This window comes from Neodiprion lecontei, chromosome 7 (genome assembly GCF_021901455.1).
Source record: "Neodiprion lecontei isolate iyNeoLeco1 chromosome 7, iyNeoLeco1.1, whole genome shotgun sequence".
NCBI lineage: Eukaryota > Metazoa > Arthropoda > Insecta > Hymenoptera > Diprionidae > Neodiprion > Neodiprion lecontei.
Window position 1 is genome coordinate 22,541,497 of NC_060266.1, and position 25,292 is coordinate 22,566,788.

General features: G+C 38.3%; 1 protein-coding gene across 2 annotated transcripts in view; it reads left to right on the forward strand.

Annotated features, from left to right (window-relative positions):
* LOC107219977 overlaps window positions 1–20,403 on the forward strand; it is a 112,367-nt gene extending 91,964 nt beyond the window's left edge. For both annotated transcript variants that reach the window (XM_015658357.2, XM_015658358.2), the window contains 2 exons: window positions 19,951–20,045; window positions 20,258–20,403. In XM_015658357.2, the coding sequence (XP_015513843.1) occupies window positions 19,951–20,030 (80 nt within the window). In that variant the 3' untranslated portion in view covers window positions 20,031–20,045; window positions 20,258–20,403. The remainder of the gene's footprint in view (window positions 1–19,950; window positions 20,046–20,257) is intronic.
* The last annotated feature ends 4,889 nt before the right edge of the window (window positions 20,404–25,292 follow it).

The window sequence follows — 25,292 nt, forward strand, 5'->3', positions numbered from 1 at the left end:
CTTGGTGGGATGTTTTTCGGAGGAGATGCGACGTTCACAGGCAGTCGCTTTTCCAAGTTCATTATACTTTCCTCTCCCCTGCCGTCTCTTAACGCCCTTGTGAAACTAACGCCTGAAACAAAACCCAGCCTCACAGTCTACTCGGCATTTATGATCATGCGGACAGCTTTCACGGATCGATTGATCGCCCGCGCCGGTACAAACTTCGTTTGCGAACTTTTTTCCGCGGTAAAATTTTCCTCAAAGTATCGGGATAAAGCGCGGAAAATTGGAGCAGGGAACCCAAAAGCGAGTAGCTGAGGATCAGGTGTTGTATAATTTTTTGGATATTTTTTTTCCATTCTTCATCTCCCTCTTCTTTTTCTCTTTTGTCTTTCGCATTTCTGACGCTGATGGGTTTTGTGATGTATGAGGATTCCCGTTCGATACCGTTATTCAAATCGCCAGCTCGTGACGCTTCGCGATACTCTATTTCGTATATATATATATATATATATATATATATAAGCATGTATGTATGTGAGATACTAGTTATACGATATAACATGTTGATATTTTACGCTCCGTCTGTTCGACTAACGTCAAAATTTGACGATTTTCCATTCCCATCAAGATTAGTCGAGCGGAGTGGAGTTCTCTGACAATCCAAAGTAGCGAAAATCCGTGCAGAGCGAAACTGCGCAGAGTCTGACACCAAGGGAATATCGTTCAACGGCCTAATTCACTCGTTGACGTTGATATGTCGCTCTCGGACACGCGTCGCGTAATTTTACTCGCGTACAACGGCCGCGTGTACGAGCGTTTAATTAATGATTCCTGATTACACCTTGCGGTACGAGGAGGAAAGAAATCATTGTACGAAACAAGATCGGGTGCGTTGGCTGAACGAAAAAACGAAAGTGGTAAAACGGAAAGGAGGTAAAACAACTCCGATTTTACTGTGAATACAATTTTGCGAAGCAATTTCGTGTGCGGAAAATCTGATAAAAATTTACCACCGGCTCAATTCACACGCACACACACACGCGCAGAGAGAAAGACACGCGCGTACATCTAAGCTCTTTTTCAAACTCGTAAAATGAGAGAAAACTGTGAGGCATAAAATAATGCGACGGAAGGACGATTATGGCTGTATGAAAATATAATGCTGGAAACGAGGGGAGACGGTTCAAAACGGAGAAGAAAAGAAGAAAAAAATAAATCGGACAAGTGCGTGTAAAACTTGCGCCCTGAAGGTGCCGCACAAACTAAATTATCATTATTTATTATTTTTTTTTTTTATTTGATATAAATACAAATTAACTATTTTCAAACTTTTTTCTTTTCTTGCACCGTGAGACCTTGATTCTTTCCAAATTCCATGATTCTAGGTCAACGGGAAGTATTCTACAGGTTTTGATTTCCGAGGACTGAGCGGTGACGGGAACTAAAAATTTCTCTCAGGGCAGGTACCTTGGACCTTAGTATTTGATACTAATTTGAACTTGATATCCTGTTGAGGTACGGAACAATAATAAAAGTAATAAAAATAATAAGCACAAAAAAAAAAGTAAATAAATATCACGGTTTACGAAAGAAAAACAAAATGACGAGTAAAAATGGCAGCTGGAGAGAAAAGAAACACTCCAAGGAACGGAAATAAAGGCAGAAGAATATACGCTGGTGCAGGAAAATGGACCGGGCGACATTCAAATTGAATTCAACCCGATACACACGGTTTTCGTTATTGCATTTCGCTTTATTTCATCCTGCAGCTGCAGCTGCCTGAATCTGAACTCTCTCCACGACTCGTCGTCGCAATGCACACGTCAATTGGCGCGCTCAATTTGCGATTTATTAAAGGTTTGTGCCTAGTCAGCGGGCCGAAAAACGGGACTTTTCATATAGAGACATTTCAATTTATTAATACAAAAATTTATATGCGTATCGGGGGTAGCATTGAATTTCATTCTCATGTTTTTTAGATGCAAAAATTACGATTTTTAAAGCTGCTATAGCCGATCTTCGGGAGCAATTCTGAAAAAAGTCGTTTTGCGGTGAGCAAGATATCTTTGGACTGGATCATCCAAAATGAAAAAACAAGAAAGATTCAGTTAATATAAGGTATTATCTGGTCTTGAATCGAATGAATAAGCAGAATATTAATTTTAAACGAAATGGTAGCTTCTCAATAAAAAAAGGATAATCGATTTTCCCTCAAAATAGTTGCCTTTATTTGTTTATCAAGTGGAAAATATTTACTGGCGAGAAAAAACCTTCGATCAAGGACTGAAAAATCGATTTTTGAAAAATCTTACCCAAGTGTGAGCCCTTAAATCGTTGTACCGACCGATCCGTCCATTCGCTCGTGTAATTTTTGCCTGTCGCGAAATCTTGATTTGGAATTTTCGCAGTGTTTGCAATCATTAACGGAGCCAATGGCTCGGAGAAAACCGAGTCGGAATGCGACTTGAAACAGTGAGAAGACTATTTCTACCAACGGTTCGTTGATCCTTCGGATTCCTTGAGGAGGCAAGACTGGTATTTTCCTATCCCAATGTAAATTACTTGGGAGTCGATCTCGCCTCTGTATAAACGGAATAAGTCGGGTGGAAATTTCTATCAGCGATTCGAGTACGACTCGACGAAGAGTAAGATATAATCGCGATGACGTAAACGCGCGAGACTCGATAAAAAACGGAGAAAGAATAATAAATTGGACGCTCTTGGCCCTTCGCCCTCTTTTTTCGACCCTCCTCAAGGATGTATCTGAAAAGAAAGAAATAATTGTGTAATAAAAAGAAATCGGCGAAATCAGGGGTTTGAAGCAAGATTGAAGCTCATTCGGTTGATTTTTTTTTTTTTTTTTTTTTTTCAAAGCGTAGGTGGGTAAAGAAAAAATTGCAAAACCGTGAATTTGAATAAAGAATTGGTTCTTTTTTTTTTGGTAAATATATATATATATATATATATATATATATATATATATATATACGTACATCAAAATCATACTAGTTGGCGAATTTTTAAGCATTGAGATTACTTTCGTTAGTAAACGAATTCCCTTCAAAACCCTTATGAACGAATATTTGATATCGTTGATTTGTATTCAATAATGCACGAGCTTGCCAATATTAAAATCTGCCATAACGATTTCGCGTACGCAATTATTTTTTTCTGCGATTATCTCAACGGCTAAGGGAAAATAAAATATATTCAAGAGAATTTCCATACAAATTTGTTTACGGAGCAAATAAGAATTTAATTTATGAAAATTTCATGCATCGCGTATGCATTATGAAAATAGAAGAAACAATAAGACCAAAAAAAAAAGGCAAATAATATAACGGCTAGAAAACGGAGATCTGCTATTTTTAATTAAAGTTCGTTAGACTTTGATTTTTTTCTTATCCTCGTTTGACTTTTTCTTTGAATACACGGAAAAAATAGTTTTACTTAAATTCAATTCGGTTGATCTTTACAGTCGTTTTTCCATCCCGTTCAATTTTCTTCGCAGCAATTCTGCGTCTGATATTCAGAATCTTCCGGCTAAAGTTTGACAGGTTTTTCGCCTTCGCGTAGCGTCTCGAGTTTAGAATTCGCGACTCTCAGCAACCGAGTCGGAAAATTTTCGCGCACATTGCGGAGGAATTTTGCGGTCGTATCACGACTCTTCCTCTTGAGCCAGCTAGAAAACCACCCTGTGGAGCTTTCGAGATAGGTTGGCTTCGTCCTCGTCGTCGGCGACGGCGGCGGCAGGAAAAGCAGAGAAGGTAGAGAAGGCGTTGTTAGCTGGCTACACGGGGCTTATAAATCAGTGGTGATAAATAATGCAGCCTTGGCACCCTGCGTTTAGCTGTATAAGCTCGAGTAGCGACGGATTCGAACAACCTTGCTGTTACAAAAAGCTCAAACAACCAAACAACCGCATACTAATCTCGACTTGAACTTCCTGCAAATGGAACTTCTGAAATGGAATTGTGTGATATTCTTCGGAATAATATCGCGTCAGAGGTGATAAAGAATTATTTTCTTGAATATCCAGATGCCAAAAAATAATTCTTTGCATCAAATCGGCTCTTTTCTTCCATTCATTTCTCTCCACGCAATGAAAATTTGTTTCGATAATTTCCGTGGAAATTTTTAACCAGTATCAAAAATTGATCGAAAAATTGGTCGTTTACACACCTCGCTTTACTCCAACTTGTTCCTTACCTGCAGTACCAGAATTGTGCTTCAGGCGATACACCGTTCTGGGTAAATTTTCGTCGGTTGGTGGAGATGCGAAAGCTTGTTGCGAGATTTCGAGAATTTAATACACCGAATTGAGCCAAGCTTGTATCCTGCAAACATCGCGAGCTTGCGGAAGATTTTCATTACGCGATTAGTTGTAATTTGTTCTCTTTTTTTTCTACAAGCTTAACTGCAGAGACTTAATTATTTTAAGAGGAAAACAAAACGAGACTGCAAGTGCCATATTTTTCAACAGAATTACACAAACGAATTTAAGCGATAAATAACTATTGAACAGTTTTCATCTGATTTTTTTGATTTCTGGTTACAGATACTTACCGTCTTTTTAAATTCTCATTTACATTCATTTGCTATTAATAATCGACAGCATTGAGTTTCATAATCATTAAAATTTTCTTGTTCACCGTATCTTACCTACATATTTCACTAATTTTTTAACATCGAGAGAGTAAAAGCTACGACAATAACTAACTTGCGACCCGTTGAGAAAAAAAAGGTGAATCAAAAAAAGGAGTTTCGCATGCACTTGTATCCTCTGGACGGTGGCTCGTGTCTTCCGGTAGGAAGTCCGCCCCCTAAAGCCACGTATTCGGCAGCGGAAGCAGCAGAACTGGACAGAAGGGGCAGACCTTTATTTTCCACAATTACTAGACGTTTCAATTATAGTGGGCAAGATCCCCGTGGGTCACATCAGAACGTCGAGTCGGCTGCTGGTGCAGTGATGGACACAGCGCCCAGGCGTTTTTCCTGTCTGGGTTTTTTTTTCTTTTTGTTTTTCTCCACATTTCCTTTTTTTTTTTTTTTTTTTACTCTAATGAAATATCGCCTGTCCTCCGGCGGCACGAGTTTCTTTCTTCCCTTTTCCTTCCTTCCTTCCTTCCTTCCTTCCTTCCTTGCTTGCTTGCTTGCTTTATTCCTTTCGGCGTTTCTTTTCATCCGGAGAATCGAGCTTGCCAGAGGAAAAATTCATTTAACAGTTACCTTACCTCGCGCACTCACACGTCAGTTTCTTTTCCACCCACCGATGTGCCGCGCAACTACGGTTGAGCTTCTGGGTTTTGGTTTTCTTTTTTTTTCTTTTTCTTTTTTTTTTTTTTTACAAATTTATTTTCTCTCCTATTTGTATTGTTCAGCTTTTATTTTCCTCCAACAGAATTACACAAAGCTTCGTCCTGCTGGATTTGAACGCGAAAAACTCGGGGCTTTGGTTCTTTTTAATATAATCCCGTTTCCAGCACTTAGCACATAAAGCTGAAAGAAATAATTTTCCGATAGAATTTTTCTTGTCTACGGTAAAGTAAGTCTACATGTTTTGCTTTTCTGTGATTGTTTTTTTTTTCTCTGTCTCTTCTTTTCGTTTTTCTTTATATTCCGCCTTCTCATTATTTTCAACCCCTAGAAGCTGCCAACTTTTTTATAAAACGGACATCGATCAGCTGATTACAACTTCTGGATCACAGTGGTTCGAGGAATTTTGTTTCATGACGAGTAGATTCGATCTTATTTATTTCGGTAGTCTTGTTGTATTATATCATTGCCAAAAACCGTCGTTCGCTATCGAGAATCCAGCCTCACCGGTTTTCTATCTAACGCGATATCGATAAAATCCCCAGCGATTTTTTTCCTCTTTAATCCACCAAGCCGGCTTAGCTTCCCTGTCGTCGTCTGTATATAATCCCGTGTTTAATAGCTTTCTATCCTGAAAAATCATCCGGTTTATCGTTCGCTACGCGGTACGTGCACTTCTTAAAATGAAAAAGAGCCGCGGATCAAAATTGAAAAATTATTGACGCAAAGAAGAGGAATAAAAAAAAAGGAAAAAGAATAAAGCGAGATGTAATCTTGGAATAAGACGTCTCTGTTTCAACGCTACAATATTAAAGTTCAAACGAGTTTCAGCGAGAAATTCGAGTGTTGATATTAACCGCAATGATGATCTGTGAAAAAATGTATGAAAGAGATGAGGATAACGGGAACAATCGCGGTATTGAAGAAGACAAGAATAATCGCGATTCAGATCAAATAACCGAGAATTTAATTGGTGAATTAATTGCTAGCGCTCGGGGAAAGCGTGAAAAAGAAAACAGGTAGAAAACAAAGAAGGCAAAAAATTCATCGACGGTCTGAATTAATGACAGCACGCGATTCTTGATAAAACGATAGCCTCGACGTGACCGTGGAACAAAGTGAATCTGTGCGAATCTCCGCGGGGGTTGGAAAGGTTACATTTTTGGCGACTTTCCCTGAGCGGAATATTATATCAGCAATTTACGACCGGCCGGCTTTCGGTTTAATGTCGCACGTTTCTGCAGCGGTGCAGCTTCTGGTATCGCGTCTCTGCCTTGCATGCAAATTGCACCAGGAGGCCGGTATTAAGCGGTTCGCAATGCCCGAAGTTTGCAAAATAGTAATTGAATTCGGTGCAGCGGAATCGAGACGCCGAAATCAGCTGTGAAAAATTTGATAACTGAAATTGGCGGCACGAAAAATTGTCGTTAATTAACGATCGGTTTGAGCCGGGAAATTCGATAGATTGGATAGGATAAAAAAAAAATAAAAATTCGAAATATCAATGAACGGCGTCCTCGATCAAATCAGCCGCGCAATTTCCTTCAAACTCGAAATATTTAACGACAATTAATGGCCGGCTGCGTGGTTCGACGTCGCCGCAGACCGACAGGGACTTTCGGTGGCTGGAAATGATTTATTGAGGTTCGTTAAAATCCCCATACCCGACCCTCTGGAGCGGCTGGTCGTGGCGTAAATGAGATTAATTAAATGGGATATTTCGAATAAGTGAGAATCTCCGGGTGGAAATTATAAACGGCGTTGCCCTGATGCTGATAAGGAATTTGTTTTTTTGAGTTCGGTATTTGGGGCGGGGTTGAAATTCCGAATTTGAAAGTTCCAAAAGTGCTAATTTTCGGGTTTTTTTTTTATGCCGAAATTTAATGTGAAGAAATCAAACTTTGACGAAACATCGAAGTTTCGAATGGCACGAAACTTGACGCTCAAAGTTCCGAAAGGGCGTAATTCCGACAACTCAAAGTTCCGAAAGTGCGAAAATGAGAAAATTTCAAAATCTGAAGCATCGAAATTCCGAATGATCCAAGATTTTCGGTTCCGTGAATTTCTCCACTTTGATCTTTCTTTGTTTCGGATTTCGATATTTTTACATTGGTCATCCTGATTTTCAGTTTTTCTCATTTTTTATATCCACTCGTTGAGTAAACTACGCTGTGTGAGTATATTTTAATTTCCGGAATTTTACTCTGTCGAAACTTTATTTTGCCATACTTTTCTCTATCGTAACTTGAATTTTCGGAATTTTTCTGTTCAATAAAAGTTTGATTTCTTCATTTCAAGTCTCGCTATCAGAAATTTCTAAATCAAGCGCTTTCGGACCTTTTCAAAGTCGGAACTTCAACTCCACCCCTGCTGCATAATTCTAATGCAATCAAATATTTTTGTAAACATTTTCACGTACCTATTTTCGATGCGTTTATTTCTCCTCGATAGAAATACGTAATTGTAAATCCTTTCGTATACAACCGCAAAATCACCCCCATGTGGTTTTACAAGTCTTTTCAAAGCTTTAAGCACTGGCGCTGGCTACATTAGTTCAGTTTCCGTGTATAATTTACTTTGATATATCGCAATTCCTCGGAGTTATTTCACCTTCTCTTTCACCGTGCTCGTTATTTTATTGCAAACCAAAGGCTTGTTAAGAATGTGGGTTAAACCACTTCTGCAGTTTACAGTCCGCTTTATCGCAAATTGAAACGCGCGGTGCAAAGGCGATTTTTTCGTAGCATCGATATCTGCTTACCTGCTTCGGTTTAAACTAGAATATCAAAGGTAATCGAAAATCGCGCCTAATTAACCTGCGAATAATATATCCAACTGAATAATTCAGCAGATTTTTTTTTGTAAAGAAATTTGTCGCATCGTTCGGGATCGCAAGTTTGTTTGAATATAAATTGAATTAACAAGGTACAGTTTGTAGGAAAAAAGTGACTTCGATTGCGCTCAATGATCCACAAAATCTGGTGTCAAATAAAAACTAAAAAATCTCAACAAAAAATAGTTCATCAAAGTGAAACACCAATTTGACACACTTGTTTAGTGTTGTTTCCTGTATTTTTTTTTTTTTTTTTTACTAATTGTAAGCTCTTGTTGCAAATATCAAATAATTGTGATTCTCAGCACTGTAATATAGTACTTGAAGATCTTGAATCGTTTCTTCAACAATATTGAATTTAGATTTTCGCTGGATTTTATCAACCTCATAAAAATGTATTGCAAACCTTTTTCAGGTGTTTTCAATGTTCTTGAAGGTATCGATTGAACGAAGAAGAACTAGAACAAAATACTGTTTTTTCAACCGTCAACTTTGGTCCGTTACATTTTTGGATATCAGATGACTAATTTTATTAAAAAAATTATTTTCCAAAGCTTCACTAAAACACTTTTTTTCACTCATTTTCATATCATTGAATATTCAATTCTAGAATACCGGGTACATTATACATCGATTGCGATAAACAAATAACGCTAATTAAAGTGTGTCTGATAAAAATTAACAGTTTCAAAAGAAATATCAAGAAAATACATAATTTTCCCAACAAAGCGAGCAGTCGCAAAATAAAATCGATCGAAACTACTGCATTTTAAATTATTTCGTGCATTCAATTCCAGTGTTAAATATTTTTCATAATCAAACAGATTGCAAGCTTTCGTGTGCAACAACTCGTCGAATCCTAAACGCGCGGCCATTTGGTAATAAAATAGATGAGAAGCATCGATTTTCGGCTAACCAGCCTCCCGAACAGTTTCTCTGAATTTTTGGCCCGAGTCCAAGAGGCGCGACTATACATCGATCGGCATAAACCTGAGCTTTGTAACGCACGAGGTAGATCAGGAATAAGTGGAAAACGGTCGGGAAATAAGCGTTCGAACTGCAGCGACGGAGGCGCGTGCGGCGGGGATACAATGGCAGACAAATGACACCCCCGTCAAGGGAGATTGGTTCGACAGACAACAGAAATATATCGCGAGTCGTACGCTGCAAGTTTTATTAGAAAACGCTTCCCGCCCCCCTCGGAACGAACGAAGCCTACGCGGATGAACGCCTCTCAATATTGGGGCAATTTATAAACTTATTTCCTTCCTTTCTTCCTTCTTTTGTTACTTCTAGCCTGTTTCACCTGCTTGTCGCTCTTCTCCCATACCAATTTCCGCAATACCTACCATACCTTACACACCGAGGCTCGAAAAAGGATGGCGAATCGGAACATCGGGTATCAGCGATAAAACGACCGTCGATCAGGACGCTGTCGCTGACGGTGAACGACTCATACGGAAAAACTCTGAGCAAACCAAAAAAAAAAAAAAAAAAACAGGCCGGAAACACGGGTTTTTTTTTGTTTTTTTTTTTAGTAACACTTTTCATCACCGCAAAAAGAGAAGAGTCTGACGATATATACGACAAAATTTTGCGATGATCTCGAAAACGACCGAGTGAAAGATTTGAAACTGATAGGACTTGGCAAAAAATTTTGAAAGGTAAATTAGAAGAAAAAAATTACATTTGTTATAATAACTGGAAAAATTCAGTAAAGGAGGTATCTTTAAAAAAAAAAAAACTGTTTGAATATTTTTGGAATTACGAAAAACGAGCTATTGTCGATCCTTTTTTGGTAATTGCAACGCAAAATCAGTTTGTGAGGTTTACTTTACTTTTTTAGTTTGATAAGGCTTTATCGTCAATTTATTGCTGCATAAGCATTAAATTTTCGCAACAGTTGCAAGAAAATATTAATTTAGGAAGACTATCAAGGAGCTTGACTTTTAAAAGTTAGAAAATGTTTCGGGCTTCATGGTTTACTGAATTTCGGACATCGCTAAGGGTGCAAAGTAACGATTTTCCGAACATAGTTCCATCGATCGTTTATTAAAGTAACGTTACTAACTTAATCCTTACGCCGTTCGACGATGAATTCCAAGCCTTGAAACTCGCACCTCGTAGGTTTGCGAAAAACGAGTTATATACCTGTAGGAGTGAAATTTCGCGTAGTGAGAGCGGAAGAGAGCGAGTTCCTTTTAGGGCGGTTGTAACAAAGGGGTGTTTGTGAGAACGGACGGAGAATAAGAGGGGAAGAGACGGAGGGGCGAAGTAAGAAAAGGAACCGACTGAGACGGCGCGGGGCGTCGCGACGCTTTCAAAGAAGAGATCGTTCCGTAGCCTGCAGGATCACAGGAGCGCCGTTTTTGCGAAGGTGACGGGAGGCGGGTATTGCGGGCTCCGTTTACTCGCCATTAGCTTTCAGCAAGGTGACGCGGGGGGAGCGGAAGTCGAGGTCTTTGTCGGTACGAAAGCAGCCTGCAACAAACTTGGACAAAACAGTTGATCGCAGGATCCTTACCCCAGCCTCGTCCCTTCTTTGTCCTTTTCTTCCCTGTTCAACACGCGCCCCCCGTAAACCGGTTGCTCAAAAATTTTCCGCACTGTAAGATTTATGAATCTCTCCGACATTAGCTCGGAAAGTGTAACAAACTTCTCGTCGGTATGTTGAACAGCCATGGTCTGAAATCACGCCGTGATCTATCGATCAGCGACCCGTTATTTTATCCTGCGGAATATGACGTGGATAAATTTTTTCACGCACAATGCGTAAAATGCGATTTTACGCACTGTTGGTAGTGCGTAAAATGGCACTTTTCGATACAGTGCGCAAAATGGAATTATTCTGCCGATACTGTGTGGAAAAAGTATCGCATGAAGCACGTGTACAAAGTCGCATTTTACCCACTTGTTGCATGATCGACTATTCCGAGATTATCTGCGATTCATCGCCGAAGCGCGAACGTTTGATCCGATCATCGGAACGGTCGTTCAAAAAGTGTAAAATGGCAGCTGATTTCAGAAGCTGCATTATAAACGGGTGACAATTGACGGTGGAATAGCAACTCCCTGTAGTACCGAACGGGGGAAAGAAGCAACTCTTGAAATGAAGTCTCGAGCTTTCCGAGTCCCGAAAAAGCAAGACGCAGCCTGTAACTTCCAGACAATTTAATCCCCGTTCTAGTTTACACGTTGAAGTGCGAGCGTCGTTCACTTTGTCCTCAATGAAAGTAGCGACAGAGGGTGAAAAGTGATGAAGAGTGAGAGAAAGAGAGAGAGAGAGAGAGTTGGCAACGAGTATACGAGGCAAGGTGTGAAAACCTAAGGAGGTATAAAACCGAGAGGGCGACACGTGCATCCAGTATACACACCGGTATAATTTTCCCTGAGTGTTATTGTTTCCCTTGAAAATAGAAGCACGGGGGTGATTATGAAAAAGTTTTAATGGACTCGTGACGGAGACGAGATCAGAGTTTTCCCATCAGCCGAACGGCCCGCATGCCGGTATTGCTAATTCATGCAAATAACCAGCTGAGCCTTCTTCTTCTCGATTCTGATCTTGGTGTAATACATTCGACAGGAATCGCGTGCGTTATGGGTAGTCCTAAGAATGGCAAGAAACAATTGATTTCCGATTAAATCGATTATTTTTTCCGAGTAATCGATTAATCATAATCGATTATATTTCAAGCTCGATCAATCGACCGACTCGATAATTTTTCCTCCAAATCTATTCTCGTTTTTTACTCCCGTAAACGATGCAACACAATATTAATTTATTCGATTAACGTATCAATTATTATCGTTGTCTTACTAACTAAGTATCCATATTATACAATAAGTGATAGATAAATGAATACGCTTATCTGAAATTGAAAAATGTTTTCAATCAAACTATAAATTATGAAAAAAACATTTCCGTTATTAAGACTGCATACTGAAATTTGCACAATTTTGGCTTCAAATGCACCGCTTCAAAATAATACGAAACAATCGATTAACAACCAATTTTTACCGATTCAATCGAGCCGTGTTCGATTATTTTTCGGACTCAATCAACCGAGGCATCAATTATTTCTAGTTTAGTGACCATCGCTAACTGTTTTCCGATCTAGTCTGCGGGATACTTTTTTTCCCAGTCAATTATGCCCGCCATTCTTCTTTCAATGAACAAACCCTCGCCTAAAATTAGCTAAATAAAATCATACGGTAAGGGTGGTTCCTTCCCGTTTACCGTGAGGGATGCACACCTACGGATACACCAACGTTTTCCGCGTCACCGCACGCGGCTGACCACGAAAATTACTCCCGCAGTGTTCCGGACGCGAAACGTATAAGCCGGGACGACGCGAGTCGAGCGGATGGAAAATGTATCGGTTGTTCACCCTCCGCTTGAAAACGTCGCGACCATATTGGCAATAGCCGACGAGGTGTGGGACAAAGGGAAGAGAAACTGGTGGAAGTACACGCCAACTTTCTCCGCAGGTGTCGCCGGCTTTCAACCGCGGATGTCGCCTAACCGACTGGTAGAGAAACGTGTTGGCTACTTTGCTAATTAAATTTCAGTGAAACTTTAGCTCGAGCTTGCAGCGCGGAAAATTTAGAACTTTGATATCCGGTTATCGACAAACACCGTGTTCAATAATCACACACATTCTCGTTAATAGCTGATCGTGAAGTTGATTTGGATTTAAAAGAAGAAAAAGAAAAAGAAAAAAAAAAAAAAAAAGAAATGAGTGAATATGAGTACTATGGATCAAATTGTCTTATTCGGAATATCGATAGCTTTATAGAAGGAATAATCCCTCGAAGAGAAAAAAAAAAAAAATAAACGCGAAGCTTCGCGGAGTAGAATTTTTCTTGGCAGAACGTCGCCGCAATGAGCCGCTGTTTTAATATCCTTTAAGCCCGCGGAGAACGGAAATAGGTTTTCACCGGAGAATAAAAGCCCCCGGGCAAAGCTTTACAACGTTATTACACTGGCGGGCATATATTAACGTTGACTCGAGCCTCGGGCACACGTACCGTTCCGTAATGAATGTTATTATTATATTTTTTTCCACCCCTCGGTGGGTCTGAAAATCAAACGTCAAATACAGCCGCGAGGCGTTTGTCGGCATCATAACAATAGGCAGTCCAGCACCGCCGTGCGTAAATTTAAAATAAAATGTACAACTAGAGAGAAAAAAAGAAAAAAAAAAAACAATGAGGAAAAAAACAAAAGAACCCGAGAGTTACTTTGATCAGCGGTTAAAAATCGCGTAGAAACTGGATTTTTTTTCTTCTTACTTTCTTACGCATCATGCTTGTTTTCCTCACCGCAGGTGAAACGAGCCAATGAATCCACGGAGCAGAAAATTTTACGGGAATAAGAATAGCGGTGGGCTTTTTCTAAGCTCGGATAAGGCGGCCAAGAATCTCACGATAGCTACTCCGGTAAAAGTTTGTGCTTTCGATGGCTTAACGATATTACTCGAAGCTCCCTGCAGAATCCAATCCTTCGCTCTTAAATTTTCCGCGCTGTTGTTGCGCCGCGGAAAACTAGACCAGATTATCAAACTTGTTGAAAACTATAACAAGCCCTCCATGGAGGCAACGCGATTCTCCATTCCGCTGATCAACCCATAGCCGATAATCTTTAGCGCTGATAAAGCTACGCGGTCGCTCCCCGGCTCTCGGTCTGCTAATTCAATCGAAACTCTGCCCTTACAGCCCTGGCTGTCGAAGCCTGAAACTATTGGACACGTAGAAGACGGGCGAGGCCCTCCGGAAATGCGGTTTCAACTGGGAATAGAATTTCGGAAGCTTGGCTCCCCGCTGTTAGGTAATATCGAATTAGGCTGTTTACTTTATCTTGATATGGCTCAAACAGGGGTCGACATTAAGGGTGAAGTCAAACACGAGTAGACTGTTGAAAAAGTGGCTAAATTTCCAAATTTATACCACTGTGATCTATCTTTTTTTTTTATCGACCGAAGACGTTATAAATTTTTGATGAATAACAGAATTTTAACTTCGAACGGTCGCCACTTAAATAAAAAAAAAAAGTTTTCAAATTTTGGATTCTGGAACTGTTCTAGAATATTATCGAAAAATTTGATAGAAATCTATTCAGGCGTTTTCAAGATATCGCGAAACTTGCAAAACATGCCGCGAAAAGTGTTTCCGGTTGATTGATCATAGGGGAAAACAAATTCTCAATAAAGCTAGACTTACCTACGTACTTTTGAATAAAACAAACCACAACCGAATTGAATAATTGGTTATCGAAATACGAGATGTGGTAGCTTGAAGAGTGCGAAACTGGTGACAGCGGTGGGATTTTTCGCAACAATTTATTCCGGTGAGTAGTCGCGACAAGGCGTTCCAAGCATCGCGAAATGAGTTATGCGATTCGCTAGCCGCCAGCAGCTGGTGAAACTTGTGTTGGTATAAGAAAGTTTTGCGAGACCAGTGGAGGAAACTTTTTCGCTGTTGCTCGTTATCATCCTGCAGTTACTTAGCCTCCTGGACATGTTTATTCCAACAGGGAGTGCTGTTCGTTAGCTGTTATGCCCGGCAAGAATTGTTTTTCTTTTGTCAACTGTTATGAGGGTCGGCATAGCCGAAGACAAACAATTTTCCAACTAGCGTACGTTCGAGCCACTCAACGGTGAACGAAATGGGGGAATTTCCGCACAGGAGGAACGCAACCGTTCGAGCACTCAGATTTAACAAGCCGCTCGGGTTCCTGCAGGCGTCTCACATCCTTAAGTCGGGATTCCAGACCCGTAGAAACATACCGCGGATGCTGAATGCACCGTAAGAATAACCGAGTAAATCGCACCCCTGACGATCACCTTCGTCCTCAAAACTCACCCTATCAGTTGTCGATGATCGTCGCTCAACGTTCATCGAATTCTCCAGAGAACGTTGCCTCGGGAGATCGAATCATGCTCGGGGAATATTTTCAAATAATTTCAAATTGAATTGCATTTCTTCGATTGTTCCTTAAAATTACACGTGATATAATTATATAGTGCAAGTTTATAAGGTGTTGCGTGCAGCGATGCACTTGTGGAAATAACACCGTCAGCTTGGAATATAATTCGTAATCATCAGTGTCGAATAAGCAAAATGAATTCCAATTTTTAATTTGAATTATCAAACGGCAGACAATCTGCATGACTGTAATGGCATCCCCCCCCCCTTATTATAGGCGTCCGAAAGGAAGGGTGGGAATGTTTGCGATTAGCCACAACTTTGTGAAAAAAAGACCAATGCTTTGTCAATATATGATGAGAATTTAGGGCGGAGAATGAACTGAGTTTATTGCATAAGGGGTGTGGCAAAATTATAGGCAAACCAAGTTACACTGAATTTATTATGATTGCGGTAGGTGCGAACTGAGATAAATATTTAATTTAGCTAAGTAATCGCCGCTGAAGAATAATACATGCGTATAATAATAAAATGCATATTTCATATTTCTTCTTTTTTTTTTTTTTTTGTTTGTTTCTGTAATAAACGACGCTGACGTAAGCCTGTAATTGTGAAATAAGTACCAGGCGTTGGATGAATTGCGTGACGAAAAATTTTCTTCTTTCAGCAGCTGTGTAATTGATAAGAAAAAGAAGAAAACGATATTCTCATAAAGCATATACTCATATAAATAAGTTCGTATCCTTGAATAATTTGCATCTCGATATATTTTGGTGGATAATATATTATATGTATACTGCTATTTAAACTGATAGACTGTTAAAGACGCAATCGCTGGATCTTTACACGTGTATCAAATTTGTTCAGCTTGTATCGTCTGCATGAAAACCAGAGAAAAAAAAAAAACAAAACTGTCCTTCCGAATAAATATAAGTTGTGTCAACCCTCTGCCAGCCACGTTGTTTTTACCGATGTTACCAGTCAACATAGACGATTTCGTTCCGGGCTCTTTTTTCCCACTTAAGGGTTTACAAAAATTCACAAAAAATTCAGGTGATTAGTTTCAGGTACCTACTTGATATCCCAATAGTTTGTATTGCGAGATTTTCAATCAGTTAATTAATAGGAATGGTTAAACGATGAAAAAATCCCGAGACAACGATAATAGAGAAAAAGTCAGAGGGTGGACGATATCGTTTGTCTTGGCCGCTGGGGGATTGGCCCTAGTCACTTAGACATATGGAAACTTCCACATTACTTACACGGGGTTATCCAGACCCCAGCCAACTTTGGAAAGTTATTACCGTACGCGACATCACGTTACGCACAATTACGACTTGAAAGAAATTCTGAGACAAAATTTAAGGATTAAGAAATAGACTCCGATCTTAGTTTAAGCAAAAAACGATGGAGGATGTGGTAGAAATTCTTGAGGCAAAAAACAAAAAAAAAATAAAACAATACGCAATAGGTATTTTCAATCTTCCGTCATTTTACTTGCACAAGCAGCCCTGATTCGAGCACGCCGATTTTAAAATTATACGTCAAAGTCGATTCTGGGGTCAACTGGACCCCGTTGCAAGTGACTAGGGTTAATTACGACTGCGTTATTGAAATGCCCTTTGGGTTGATTAAGACTCGGTAGGAAAGCGAGTAAATTTATACATGAAATGTCGGAAGGCTGCGGGGTGAATCTCAAGTGCATTATCATCTAGTTTTGAAGCTCTGATTTCACCCCTCCAGGGGTGTACATGTACATGTGTATATATTGTACATATATATATATATATATATACATATTGAACACGTGCGTACATGTACGCGGCGGGTGACATCAAAGGGTATCAATGCAGCCGCGAAGGGTGAGAAAATATGTAAAACAGGTGACTGCTGAGTCCGCGATTCCTCCAAAGCCGCTCTGAAATATGGATGGAATTTGAAGGGCAGGCTTTGAGCCTCCGACTGTGTCAACTCGCGGTGCGTGAAGCGTACATATACACAAAGGGTACCTAAGCAAACAAACTTTGTCACTAGGCGCCGGAATAACCCCATAGTTACGTTATAAACTCGACACACCCTTCGCGATGCGCGTCACGTTTAATCCTAATCAGCCAAACGCGTGTCGATAACACCCCGTGAATAACAATCATTCCGTCAGCCAATTATCACTCATTGAAATCGTCTTGCTTGCCTGCTCATCAAGATCTATTTGTAGACGCGTATTTTGTAGAGATTTGAATTTGGTTATTTTTTTTTTTTTTTTTTATTTCTCGATTAAACACGATGCAAGTACCAAAATTAATCGAATAATTTCACTACAAGATTGAAAAGATTATTTTGTCGAATATTGTACAATTGTGTATAATTAATTTGAATCTCGATTTTTATTTCGACACTTTAATGAAATGATAAAGTTTGCGTCACCTAATTAATTTATTCAGGCCATCAAATCCGTTCCATGAATTATATGTATGTATATATATTACAGTGTGGTAAAATTTACAAAAATTATCAACGTCACTGATTGGTTATCGCGATCAATATATTTCGTGGATCGTATATTGATTCTAAAAAATGTACTCACAGTATCACAATTTTTGATATTCGAAATTCAAGATTCTTCTAAGCAAGGGACGTAGAGGCTTCGCGAAACTGAAGTGGAACATATTTTCGGATTTTAATCCCCTCTCCGCGTTCATTTCGCAATTCCCGGACCTCGGAATGATGGGGGGGGGGGGGGGTCGAAGGGGGGAGGGAATTGGCAAGCGTCGAACCGACTTTGGTATTGGTTTGACAAACGTGCTCGCTAGCGCGTGATCGAAATTCGTTTAATCAATCGCAGATCGGTAATGCGGAGCAGTGAGACTAATTAGTCGGCTAGACTTCGAGGTTCTGGAAACTGGCTAATAAGTACGCTAACAAGGTTGCCATGTAATAATGCGTTACGTAGGTAATAATTATGCATTCACGTAACGATAAGCTGACTGTAGCTAGGATACAAATTATGACGAGGTGGGCTGGTTTGATCCGTCGAGAAATCCGAGTTGACGCTTAAATAGAAACGACTTCGATTCTAGTGCTGATAAATTTTCACCGCATCTATGAAATGAGACTAATTAGCGCAGAGGAATCGGAATTTTTGGTTGAAAAAATTGTTCGATCGTCGAAGCTTTCGAGCTTTGAAAAATCTTGGGGCTGTTTTTTTGGGGACGTGCTTTTTTCGCAAGCTTTTTTCTCAGCGATGGAATATCACCGATCGAAAATTGTTCGCATTTAGGGAGATTCTTGTCCCGAAACAGGTTCGACGCTTGTTGAAACAGTTGTTTGGCAGATATCGAGTTTCCGTTTCGTCTCCCTGCAGCTTGGCTCACTGTTTTAACTTTTGAGTCCTCCTCACCATTCCTCGTCGTGACTCTCGAGACGCCGGTTCCACACTCAACCAACTCTCGAGCCGAGAAGATTTGCGTCGTTTTGTGACTTGGATTAAGCCCAATCTCCTCAAGATGGCTTGCTTCATATCCAAATGCACCGCGGTTTCTAACTCTTGTCGTTACACTCCGAGATATTTCATCGAGCAAACAAGATGCTGTGCTGCAAGCACGTAGCTCGGAATGCTTTGGTCAATAATTAACCACATCCAATTTTACGATATTGTTGTTATCGTCGTTTTGCGACCCCCAAAATTCCCTCAGCAGGCTCATCGTCACGTCCACTTACTTATTGGATCGCTAAGCATGCTTCTAGCTAGGCGTTATTATTAGTTATCAACTGACTAAGTTGGTATGCGAGCAATTATTTGATATATAAATTCCTCAATGTCTCCTGAAATTATGGCAATTATTCTCGAATGATTTTATAATTACGGTTTACTGAAATATGACAAGTTGGGCATTTGTGTTTTTTGGTCAAGCAGATCGATTTAATCGTTTTTTCTTCGTCATTTCAATATTCCCAGGTGAGAAAAAAAAAAAAAACTGGATATGAAAAAAAAAAAGTTTCTTCTTCGCTCGATTTGCAATTTGATTAAAAAATTATACAGGAGGCGAATTTTAATCGGTAAAAATTTTTGTACAATTATCTAGAACGATGAGAATTTCGTAAAATTTTTCTAAAACAATATCTTCGAACATCCGGTTGTAAAATATCGGTGGAATTCTACGAGAAGTTGAAACAGCGTGTTTTCGAAATCTGCCGAAGCATCAACCTCCGGTTCGGTAAGAAATAAAATAAGGGTTGAGAGTCGAAGCCGCGAGGTAAAAGGAGAGCGTTTGAGAAAGGAACTCGCGGCGGCAAATGTTGCCGTTGTTAAAACGGTCAAGGGTTTGAACGGGGCAGAAAGAGGAATGGAGGAAGGAATAGAAGCATCGCCGAGAACGCTGAGAACGTGAAATAGAAATTCTTGGAGGGTCTTTGGGTCCGGAGACATGCTCGCCTCCATAAAGTCGCGACAATGAAGCGCAGAAGCCCTGCTTCTCCTCCGCCACTTTCTCGTTACACCCCCGGCTCTTCCTCTCTTCCTCCATCTCGCCCCGTCCCATTTGGTACCGTTATTTCATCCCCCAGATAGTTCCGCTGTCCAACACTGCCGTAAATTCAAGTTCATATGCGACCGTAAAATTTTATCCCGCTTCAACTGCCCGGCATCAGTAAAGCTCAGTCAGCCACCCTCTTGTCCGTCTCGAATATTTTACCCCCTCGTCTCCCTCCCTTTTTCTCTTCTTCCCTCACAATATATTATCTGTTTTTCTTTTATCCTTTTCTATCCCCGCATAAAATTAAGGTGAAAATTTCAACTATGGCCAAAGGAAACGGTCCTAATTCTCGTAACCGAAAGTCATACTTTTTTCTTTTAAACCGAATCTTTAAATTTTTGTTCAATTCTTATGTTTCAGGTAACGCGGTGAGTTCGATTCCTAACGGGCTGATGATACTCCTGGTCAATACTCTTGTCGTCTGTTCTTCCATATTTTGAACTGCTTGCAACAAGGTTTGTTCACATATTTTCTCTTTCGATTTTCATTATACGCATACGAGAATCTGATCTTTTCATTGTTTAATGCAGTTGAAACAGTTTTTCAATCATTCTTTCAGATCATTTTTTACGTTTCTTTCTTGTTATGTTTTTTTTTTTTTTTTTCTCCATTGTTGTTCTGTCAAGTTTTACAAAAGTGTTATTTTTCTTTTAACTTCTGATTTCAGATCACGCATTCGGATGAGTCTGACCCGCATGTATGAGACACGATTTGGAAAACCGTCAACGATATTCCTCGTGTCGTTTCATTGTCAATCATCATTACTCAAGATTATTATAAATTCATATGATATATATATATATATATATATATATATATATATATATATATATATATATATATATATATATATATATATAATATAAATATATATTGAAACCCCCACACAGACACATTATATAGTACATAAATTATTATTATTATTATTATTATTATTATATATATATATATACTTTCTGTTACATGATCTTAATAATCTTTCAATTGTCATCAACTCGATACGACGCCAAGCTATGGATAGTTTAAAATTCAAATCGCAGCTGATCAAAGAAAATTGAGAATGAGGCAACTTCTCGAGCCGAAAGGTAGGGATAAAAAAAAAATCAGCTCTGGCTTGTACACGTGTGAAAATGTTAATAACGGTCAGTGGTAGAGGACACCGAATGGTGTAAATTGGGAGATTAGATGATTTTGTATGTACGTATATCGTCTGCTGGCAGTTGTATAAAATTTGCACAGGTGTCGGAACGTTATTCTGGATAATGATAAGTATGAAGTCGGGTTCAGTAAAGCGTGAGAATTAACAAAAGTGCCGAGAAAATTAAATACAACGCGCAATTATACTATTTATAATGCTAAATGCAGACTTGAATTGTGTGAAAAAGATTTGGAGACGAAAATAGAAGAAAAGAAAATAATATGGCGAGACGTTTGCACGAAATTCGTTGTCTCTTGAAAAATGGCGCGATGGTCGGCATATTCATGAAAAATGTGACACGACAATATGAAAAATAATTATATCAATTCAGTTTTCGTTAACTCAGGTAAATAGATTTTCGGACACTACCTACAAGTATGCGTATGTATGTTACGTAGGAATTTTCTACAACTTGAAAGGCAGGAGGAGATCAAATTATACATATATATACTCGTGAAATACATACGTGTGTGTAAAATATGACCCACGTGTAACATATAAATAATAAATATGCTCTGTAATATAGCACAATTTTTTAACGGATCGATAATATAATAATATATATATATATATGTATAAATATACGTATACTGTACATGTTTTATCGGGCTGAATAATAACGTTTAGCCGAAGAATCTCTTTTCGCCCTTAAGGCAAGATCGTAAATTTATCAAGACGTAACGTATAAGCGATTATATGTATAAGACGTCGCGAAACAGGGTAAGATGAAATATTTTGCCAAAGAATATTGTATAATATACGTACGAACGTGAGCAGGTTTCTCCTAACATCACTTTTATTGTTCATAATGTGTTGTTAAAGATTTATTATCGATCGTTATTTTGAACTTCGAAACTTAACGGTGTCAGATTATTCAATTTTAAGTAAATGGATAAACTAATGAAATTGATTTTACGCTGCGATTAATCGTCGAAACTCTGGATACTGACAGAGCTTTGGGCAGAGAGTAAAAAAAAAAAAAACAATAAAAATTACGATTATTGCTCTGGTAGTACATACGAGACCAATGGTTACATTCATAAGGACTAAACTAATATCGATGTTTGATCTGGAGGAAATAGTAAGAATTTAACTAGTCTGTAATAGCTAATCACGTCAACTTTATACCAAATGTTCTAGTAAACATGTTTTAAACTTATTGAATTGTAAACAACGCTATAAACACATCCAAACATATTTATATATATCACATATTATGTACATACACATGGAAAAATTAATTCTTAGGGTAAAACTGCAGCGTCTAGTTCAACGTTTCGGAAAAACAAATGTCAAGCGGAAGCAATGTTGCTGGAATAAACGCGAGAGCGGAATATCTTCGCGTTATGTTTCCAAAGATGAATTTTCAACCTTTTCTTTTGTGCAATATTGCCTCAATCTGTGTTTGCATTTGTAACGTGCTTTCTATTTGTTTAAAACCAAATGATTCATTGGAATGATGCATTCCTCAAAATTCGTTTTCACGAGTAAGTATCTTTGAGAATAATTTCTTATTTTCTTCACCATAATTGACATTACGAAACGATGAATAAGTTCAACCGAGCTGCAGTTTGACATTTTGGTAACAATCAATTTGCGGAAATGTTCGTATCGGTGAGCTGATGACCGTTTGATTTGCTTCGCGGAATTAATTATTAATCGGTGTCTTGTTAATTTCTTTGGTTTACATTGCTTGGTGTATTAAAAGTGAAAGTTCAAGCGGAGTTATTGCTCTCTAATATCGCTGTAAAAAATGTTACCTGTTTGTATCTTAATTAATTACTGCTACGATTGTTGTTGCCTATATGTACGAGATTTGTGGTTTTTCTAATAATAGTATAGCTAGCCTGAAAATTGTTATAGCTGTGATGGAAATTTTCTCATTTGCAATCTTTTTTGGAGATCAAGGTGCGGAGGTAATTAAAAAACCGAAAGATCGGGACATATTGGGAAACGATGTAATTAAATATCGGAATAACGAGTAAGATATACATAAAAATATATGAATAAATGAAAAATTTTGTACACTAATGAATCTCGTATATTATTTTCAAAGAAATTTATCATTTTCACAAATACGATATCGTGTAATATATCTATCGTAAGCTGTACGGCGTTTGTTAATTGTAATATAATAACTATTCGTGACTAATTTGGTACGACTGAAGGATGAGTGTGTTATGTCAGCTATTGTACAGACTCTCGTGGCGGAGTGATAATATATTTTTAATCGAAATGCGAATAAAATTTATTTAATGCAGTGATTATTCACTATTTTACAATAATTATTACTGTACCATAAATTGCATCGGCTATAGCAGTATATATAACGTTGTATAAAAAGAAAATTTTAAAATAAATAAAACATTGTCGTTTTGAAACCGCGGACTATATTTCCAGCCCATTCAAATTCGTGTGAACAGAATTTTTCCACCGATAGTCGAGATATAAAAATAAAGCCTAGCCTTTTTCGAACGATTTCAATAGTTAGCAGAAAAACCAAAACCAGTGGTTAAGCTAATTTAAATTTTCTGCAATCACACACAGTGAAGTTATCAAAGTCCTAAATTTGTGTCAATATTTACGTTGCTGATAGTTCAATGTGTTTGATTTCGATATGATGTTCCTTTTTATGAATCCCTACCAGTTAGGATTTTCTATAAATTTTGAATTCTATGTGAGATCGTGACTTTTGATTTTTCAATATCAAGCCTATCTTATCACAGTCGTACAATTTCAACTTGAATAAGCAGATTATTAGACGGTAAGTACATACAAGTTTTTGTGTATATATGTATACGAGATGCGAATTTCATGGAGCTCGGAGAAAGATAATTTTTTTTATACACAAAGCGCGATTGATTTCTTAGAAAAAAGTCATCAGTACCTTGACAATGACTGATGATACACAAACAACTTGATCTCCAAATAACATTTTCTCAATACGAAAAGAAAAAATCGAACAAAAAATGGCTTCAATGAATATCCTGCAAATGCTATGTCGATGTGTCTCACGTTTCTCTCATCTTTTTAATTATTTTTCATCCTTCTTCAACGGGTTCAGAAATCAAGAACTACTCTCCTTTTTTCATGCTACGAGAATGATTTTTCAAATACCGAGAAGCGTGCAATGAACTAATCATTATTAATCCGTTATAAGTTTCAGTATATGAAACAGATTCTTAAATTATTGCTATCACGATATTTGCACGCGTATCACCATTATTATTTCAATCCCAGATCTGATCACCCTGTTTTGGAACATGAATTAAAAAAATATTTTTTGCTTAAAGTGTTTTTCGTAGGGCAGCCCGAAGAATGAATTCTGGCATTGAATAATTGTGGTGTGATCATGTAAATTAAAGTTTTCATCAGCAAATAAAGTTTGAAGAGTTCCACAGTTGTTTTCACAAATCAAATGATGAAGTCGGAGGCTGCTCAACGTATGAATATTCTAATTTCACCCTTCTCAATTCAACGTAATTTCTAAAATGTCTTGAGCGATAAATTTTTCTCGATTTCATTACCCTCAATAATCAATTTCATTTTGTTTGCTGCTAAGACAGTTGACATGACTTTAATTCCGGCGGACAGAAGCAAACAGGAACAATTTATCGTTGGCATAAGGTAAACAAATCTTTGACAGCTGTACGTGACAGATTTTTCATTTTTGTCAAGCTTACTTGACAAGCAGGCAAGTGTTTCATGGGTATGAATTGAAAATCTCTGACCACCCTAACTATCACGCACAGTAAATGTATACTTTATGATCAGCTATCGGAACGTCACAGTTCCTTTTATCGATAATACATTATGTGACAAGGGAATAAAGTAGGTGATTATTCCCGTACTACATATAGAACTTTATTTCCCACTCAACTCTGTTCATATTATTAACTCGAAAAGAAAATAAAAGAATATATGATCTCAGATTTCCCGGAAATGCGGGAGAAAAGTGTTACTTTGAGTTCTACGTTTGAGAACGTATAATCCGTCCTTGCCCTTCATGAACCTGGTGAACCTCGCGAAGATTTTATTAGTTGTTACTATCCAGAAATTTGAAAATCTTAGCGTTGACTTCAGGATATCAAGAAAATTTATAACATCTTTAATGAATAAATAACCAGGTAAGTTTCGTCAAATTTAAATACGCTGGATTAGAATCAGATGGTTTCAAAATTTGTCCATGATTCGTTGTAATGATAGAAAAGTGTTTTCTGGTCTGAATTTATAAAACTTTTCGGCTAAATTGGTTACATTATGGATGTAAATTTCAAGTAACCGCAATAGTTCACTGTGTACGTTGCTTGTCACAGTCCACTTAATGTTTAAGGATGTTTGGATAACTTAAAGTGGATAAAAGATGTCTTCAGATTGGTATCAATAAGTCATTGTGACAGCGAAGGGTTTCAAGTGAAATATTCATAATACTATAGCAAGAGTCACTTTGTTGTCTAATTGTTTAGGGTAATTAATTCGATCGCAACAACTTCAAATCACCTCC